This window comes from Micromys minutus (assembly GCF_963924665.1).
Source record: "Micromys minutus genome assembly, chromosome: 24".
NCBI lineage: Eukaryota > Metazoa > Chordata > Mammalia > Rodentia > Muridae > Micromys > Micromys minutus.
In genome coordinates this window covers 1,683,183-1,690,239 of record NC_137959.1, presented here as the reverse complement: position 1 = coordinate 1,690,239, position 7,057 = coordinate 1,683,183, and the positions used below count along the sequence as shown (strand labels likewise).

Here is a 7,057-nt window from a genome sequence, read left to right as displayed (position 1 = left end):
AATGTCTCAGCATAGGAGGATGCTAGGGCAGTGAAGCAGGAGTGGGTGAGTGGGTGGGGGAGGAAGAGGGAATGGTTGAGGTGTTTGTGGAGGAGGTAACTGAGGAGGGGGATATCATTTAAAATTTAAATAAATAAAATGATTAATAAAGCTCTTTGCCACGGGCCTGAGTTCGTAGGCGCCGCGGGCCTAGCGAAGTCAACATGCCGGTTGCCAGAAGCTGGGTTTGTCGCAAAACCTATGTGACCCCACGGAGACCCTTCGAGAAATTTCGTCTCGACCAGGAACTAAAGTTGATTGGAGAGTATGGACTTCGGAACAGACGTGAGGTGTGGAGGGTCAAATTTACCCTGGTGAAGATCCGTAAGGCTGCCCGGGAGCTGTTGACACTGGATGAGAAGGATCCCTGGCGTCTGTTTGAAGGCAATGCCCTACTGAGGCGGCTCGTTCGCATTGTGGTGCTGAACGAGGGCAAGATGAAGCTGGATTGCATCCTGGGCCTGAAGATTGAGGATTTCTTGGAGAGACGGCTGCAGACCCAGGTCTTTAAGCCGAACCTGGCCAAATCTATTCACCATGTCCGAGTGCTCATCCGCCAACGTCACATCAGGGTCCGAAAGCAGGTGGTGAACATTCCATCCTTCATCGTGGACTTCCTTCGATCTCCTTACGGTGGTGGCCGTCCAGGTCGACTGAAGAGGAAGAATGCCAAGAAAGGCCAGGGTGGTGCTGGGGCTGGTGATGATGATGAGGAGGATTAATTAATACTTTGTTGCACTGGAGGATTGTCTGGTTTTCCAGTTGAAAATAAAACAGTTGATAGTTAAAAAAATGATTACTAAAAAGAAAACAAACAAACAAACAATAAAACCCAATGGATGGCACCCAAGGAATGACATCTGAAGGTAATACATGCATCCACATGAACACCTACATTCACATGCACATACACACATGAACACAAACATACTCACACAAAATGCAAATTGTCCTATAACTTGTAGGACTCAGATGCTGTCTTAATATCTTCATGTTCACTGTTTAAATTTAAGTCAGCCAAACTTAAATAGAATTGACCATATAATTTCTCAACCATACCAGACCATGTTTCAAGTATGAATAGCTATGTGTAGCCAGTGGCTGTCACACTAAACACCATAGAGATAGAATATTTCTTTTGCTATAGGAAGTTTTGTCAGACAGATTATTCTAGAAGACCTGGCAATGCCAAAGCTGGCTATGTTGTCTTGAGTCCAAGTACTCTGATGCCCAGTTCCACTAAGAAAGTAACTAATGTCTACAGAAATGCAGTTTCTTAGAGACCAAGTGTGTTCAAAATCTCTAAGGAGGGTCTTGAGGGTTTCAGGCACCTTTTGATTTTCTTGAGGTAGGTGGGCCCTAGCTGTGTGGGAAGTTTCTTCCTAGAGAACTCTATTTGTTAAAAATTAAATTTTATTGTTTTTACTTATTCACTTTACATCCCATTTACTTCCTCCTTATTGTTCACCACATCCCACAATCCTTCCCCCATCCCCCTCCTCCTCTGAGCAGTTGGGGCCCCCAGATATCTCTCCTACCCTGGCACTTCAAATCTTTGCAAGGCTAGGCACTTTCTCTCCCATTGAGGCCAGACAAGGTGGCACAGCTGGAACAATATATTCTTTGGACAGACAGCAGCTTTTGTGATAACCTAAAGACCAAGCCACACATCTGTTAGATATGTTTGAGGAAGCCTAGGTTCAGTCTGTGTATATTCTTTGGTTGGTGGTTCAGTTTCTAAGAGCCACAAGGGTCCAGGTTTGTTGACTCTGTTAGTCTTCCTGTGGAGTTCTTATCCCCTTTGGGGCACACAATCCTTCCCCCTATTCTTCCATAAAAGTTCCCGAGATCCACCCACTGTTTGGTTATGGGTATCTATATCTGTTTGAGTCAGCTGCTGGGTGGAATCTCTCAGAGGACAACATGCTTCTGTCTGAAAGCATAACAGAGTATTATTAATAGTGTTAGGATTTGAGTTTGCCCATGGGATGGGCCTCAAGTTGGGCTGTTTGTTGTTTGGCCATTCCCTCAGTCTCTGCTCTAAGCCTATGCCTACATTAGACAACATAAATTTTGGGTTGAAGGTTTTGTGGGTTGGTTGGTGTCTCTATTGCTCCACAGGGGTTCTTGCTTGGCTATAGGAGGTGGCCTCTTCAGGTTCTGTATCCCCAATGTTGTGAGCCAGAGCTAAGGTCACCCCCACTGATTCTTGGGTGTCTTCCTTATCTCACGTCTCTGTCTTGTCCCAAAGATGCTCCCTCCTCTGGGACTCTTAGTGGAACAGGATGGGGCAGGAGTGTAGAGGTAGATGCCATCATGTTCAAGGAGAAGAGGACTCTACAGGTCACTTAGGCTACTGGTTGTCAATGGCATCCTTACACAGTTTCTGGGCATCTATCTGTACCCTTAGGTTTTGCTGAGAAGTCTTGGTGGACTTCCGAGGGGGTCCCTGAGGACTCCATGTTTGAAGGACTGCAATTTAGATAATATGACTCACCACAACTGAACTTGACTCTCTTTTATGGTATGTCTGTGTGGCACAGATGTGCATGGGTGTGTGGGTACATGTGCCCATGTGCATGGGCAGAGGTCAGAGGTTAGATGTCCTGTCCTATCCCTTTCTACCTTATTCCTTTGAGGTAAGAGCACTCACTTAATTGACCTAGATTGACAGCCCACAAGCCTAAGCAGTGGGATGACATGTGTATGGGGCCATGCCTGACTTGTTTTTGTGTTCTGGGGATACAGAATTCAGGTCTTCATGCATGTGCAACAAGTGTTCTTATTCACTGAGCCATCTCTTCAGTCTTTAGCTTGACTTGTATTCTGGTGGAAAAGCAGATGCTTCAACAATGGGTTTCTAAAGCCCAGACCTGTACCCCAATATCTTATGGCTGTGAAATCATCTACAATTTATCCAACCTATTTGGACTTCAATTTTCTCATAGTAAAATGAGAGTATACTCATAATCATCCCCTCTAATGATTATAGAAAGCTTATAATCAATCGTGCATGTGAAACATTGTGGGGCTCAGGTGCAGTGAGTGCTCTGTATATACTATTATGCCATGCTGTTAGCAGAGGTGGTTTGATTTGTCCTCTTTGAATTATCTGTGTTGTGTAGTCTTTATGTGACATGATGACAAAAGTCTATGGCAGGCCATTGTGACTTCATGACCTTTTCATGGTGACATGATTTCCATGGCTCCAGCTGACATCTATGAGGAAGCATGAATTCTATTCTCTGAGGGGCTTGACATATAGCTTTAGTGATAGGGCAGGCTGGGAAGCTTTGGTTCATATCCATATCCAAATGGATAGCCTGTGAAGATGCTGGCTCTTTGGCATTTGAGCTTATATAGACTTCAGAGCTCACTGGCCTGTGGCTGGTGTGACAGCACATTATGAAGGCTTGGGAATGAGCCCAGAACTCTTATTCTCAGCCTGGGTGATGTCACTATCAATGTGACAGCCAGCTGTTTAACGGCCTAAGTCTTCAGAACAAAGCAGTTGGTGGGAGAATCCACTTTAACCTGAGTCTATCAGCCAGTGTTCGTGGTGTAGCCCATTATCATCAAAATTCAGAGTGAATAGAAGAGGGTTGTGTGTGTTTAAACAGCCACAGTTGAACACAATACTCAAGGTATAAACAATTTCACAATGAGAGCTTAGGGGATAATATAGGTACTTAATTTGGGAACACCAGCGGAGAAAAGAAACCCAAAGAATAGCCATCCTGGAAGCCAGCATTTCTAGGCACAGCCTTTCTTTCTAAGGAACCTATGGAGTCAAGTTATATAACAAGGGGGTGTTCTTGCACACAGCAATTCTATCTTTCTTGTGTTATGGGCATGCTGGGTGAAGTCTAATGCTTGTCTTACCAGAGTCTTAGAAACAAATGGCTGTTCTGCTTAATTATTTCACTAAGTCACTTCCTCTTTTGTCTTCTGTAGGAAATTCATTCTTTGGGCATGTAGTAAATTCTAGTAAAATCAAATTTTCTTAATTTCTTTGACCGAAAAAGTAGGAATCCTATATAAAGACAACTCACTGGGCTGTTGCAGATTTGAAGTAAGCATCAGTGTGGATAAAATTTTTAGTATAAAGCTGGACAACAGAACATAGCCTATTTAGTGGAAGTTGTTATTATGTTTAGTAGGCAGGAAGTGCCAGGTGGGGCTCTGGGGCTGTGGTGATAGAAGGACAACTCTACTCAAGGGACGATCTCCATCAGCCAGGAAGACACTAAACACTAAGCATGTTTTAGGTACAATAGACATGCAGACATGGATTTGACTAGCCTTGTGGGAGAAGTAAAGCTGCTTCAGGGTACAGGGGCTTCCAGTAGGGTTTTCAGTGATGGCTAACAGTAAGGATAGGGAAATCCTGAAGTCTTTCATTGGTGTGTATAAAAATACCAAAGCCAGTGAAGAGTCTCTCTTGGCCCTTTCTCTATCTCTTAAGCTAAGATCCTTCCTTGATCAATCTGCTAGAAACTAACCACTGAATGCCCTGGGCCAGGTACCAGATCTCATTGTTTTGCTGGTACAAACAAAACTCTGTCAACTTCCCTGGAATTCTGCATGCTATGACCTTAGGACCAAGCCTACTTCACACCTTGAACTTTATGCCTCATCAGGAATGGTTGTGTTTTTCATGGACCTCCCCTGTTCTGTGAACCTATAACCAGTGCCTAATATCCTAAGGTCTGGTAGAGTTACAAATTTTCTGTCTCTTCAGGAATTTGACCTGACAAGGATGCCTGATACTGGGCTAAGTGATCTAGAGAACTGTTGTGGAATGTGATGTCATTGTAGTCTGAATGAGTACGGTGTAGAGACAAGCTCAGAGCTCAGGTGTGCTGGCTAGTCCTATGTTAATTTGACACAAGCTAGAGATCTTGGGAACAGAGGATCCTCAACAGAGAAAAATGACTCAATAAGAAGCTATATGGCATTTTCCCATTAGTGATTGATAGGAGAGGGACTAGCCCATTGTGGGTGCTGCCATTCCTAGACTGGTAGTTCTGGCTAACCAGACAGCAGGCTAAGCAAGTCATGGTGAACAAGCCAGTAACCAGCATTCCTCCATGGCCTCTGTGTCAGCTTGTGCCTCCAGGTTCTTGCTCTGTTTGAGTTCCAGGCCTGACTTCCTTTGGTGATAAATAGTGATAGTCACAACTGGCTTCTTGGTCATGGTATTTTATTGCAGTCCCAAGTAAGACAAGTTGGTATCAGGACTTTGGGGTACTGTTGGGATTGACTTCACCATGTTGTTTTGTAAGGATTGTGAAAAATCTTTGGAAGTTTGGGCAAGAAAAGTCGTTGAGTACTCAGTGCTTGGTAAGCAGTTTTGTAGAAGCTTGGAAGATAAGAATGTTGAGAGCAATGTAGATGATGGAAACTTGGTTTATGAAGTTACAGAGGAAAGCAAAGGCCTTTCCAGGCCATTTGTGTGGAGAATCTGTGGTGTCTAGTCAGCTGTGGCTAAAGAATCCGATGCAACTAACAAGAAACCAGCACCATTGTATTTCTGGGACAATAGATGTTAGTTAGCTGGAGCTGAGAAGTTAGAAGTGGTTAAGAAGAGACCAATATCAGTGAGACAAAATCTTCTGGAAAGTCTTCCCAGAGAGACAGGACATAGATGTGTCCACAGGCAGCCAAGATTGTGTCTCGAGTTAACAGCTAAACAGGTAGTACTGGTTTTGAAGGAATGAAGGGATCATTGAGAGCAGCTAAGGCTTGGCCCTGTGAGAAGTCAAGAGAGGCCATTAGAGAAGTTGCAGCCCCAGTGTCAGTTGAAGGCCCAGGATTGAAGGAGTCATGCAGAAAAAAATCAAGGCTTGGCACCATAAAATGAGTCTAGGAAAGGTGATTGGTCAAATGGCAACCCAGCTGCAGCAGAAGTCCCTTTATTTTGAAGATGCCAGTACCATGGGGTGACCATCAAGATCAGCAGCAGCAGGGAAGGAACCTGTCTAAAAAATAGATGATGGATCCGTATGTGCTGCAGGGGCTAGATCTGGAGAAGTGACCCAAGTCCTTTGGAGGACCCCAGAAGACTGAGTGGATCCCAGATATTGGACATTGCTTTGATTTGGTTGTGACTGTGCTCTGGCATTTTCCTCTTTAAGTAAGGAGATATTTTATGGGAGCCCACAGTAGAGAGAGTAAATTTTAAAAAAGATTTTAGTTTTAAAAAAGTCTTTGGATTTTTAAAGACATTGAGTTTTAAAGTCTTTGAATTTGTAAAGGCTGGGAATTTTTAACTTATGTTGTAGCATTATTAATGTGTGATCTTGGGGATGAACAAGAAAGGAAAGGTTGTAGGTTAACGGTGATATATTTGTGTGTCAAGTTGACAGAGAATCACTTGTTCTGGCTAGTTTTATGTTAACTTGACACAAACTAGAATTATCTGAAAAGAGGGCATATCAGCTGAGAACGTCCTGCCTTAAGATCTAGCTGTAGGGCATGTCCTTAATTTGTAATCAGTGGGGGAGGGTGGTGTTATTCATGGGCTGGTGGTCCTGCGTGTTCTATAAGAAAGTAGGCTGAGCAAGCCAGAACAAACCAGTAAGCAGCACCCCCTCCTATGGCCTCTGCCTCTGTCCCCCTCTCTGGGTTCTTGCTCTGCTTGAGTTCCTGTTCTGACTTCATTTGATGAAAAACAGCGATGTGGAAGTGTCAGCCAAATAAGCCCCTTTCTCCTCAAGTTACTTCTCAGTCATTGTGTTTTGTCACAGCAATAGATTCTCAAACTAAGAATCAGGTTAGATCTTCTGTAAAGTTTCAGAACTCCTGATGTTTGATGTTCACTTCAACTCTACACTTTACAGATACCCCATCCCTTTGTCCAAGGACCCTTTTTTTTTTCATTTGTTTTTGAGACATGGTCTCACTCTGTAGCTCATGCTGGCTTAAAATCACTATGTAGTCCAGGTTGTCCTTGAACTTATGGTACCTGGTCTTCAGACTTCCTAAGTACTGGATTTGAGGCTGAGTCACCATGCCC

The 7,057-nt window shown here is 43.7% G+C and overlaps 1 protein-coding gene across 1 annotated transcript; it reads left to right on the top strand.

Annotated features, from left to right (window-relative positions):
• Nucleotides 1-203: 203 nt before the first annotated feature.
• On the top strand, nt 204-761 carry LOC308436139 (small ribosomal subunit protein uS4-like; the record flags this gene model as incomplete). Its single annotated transcript, XM_080936953.1, has 1 exon — nt 204-761. One exon carries the CDS (start codon nt 204-206, stop codon nt 759-761), a length of 558 nt encoding a protein of 185 aa, XP_080793079.1.
• Nucleotides 762-7,057: the final 6,296 nt, after the last annotated feature.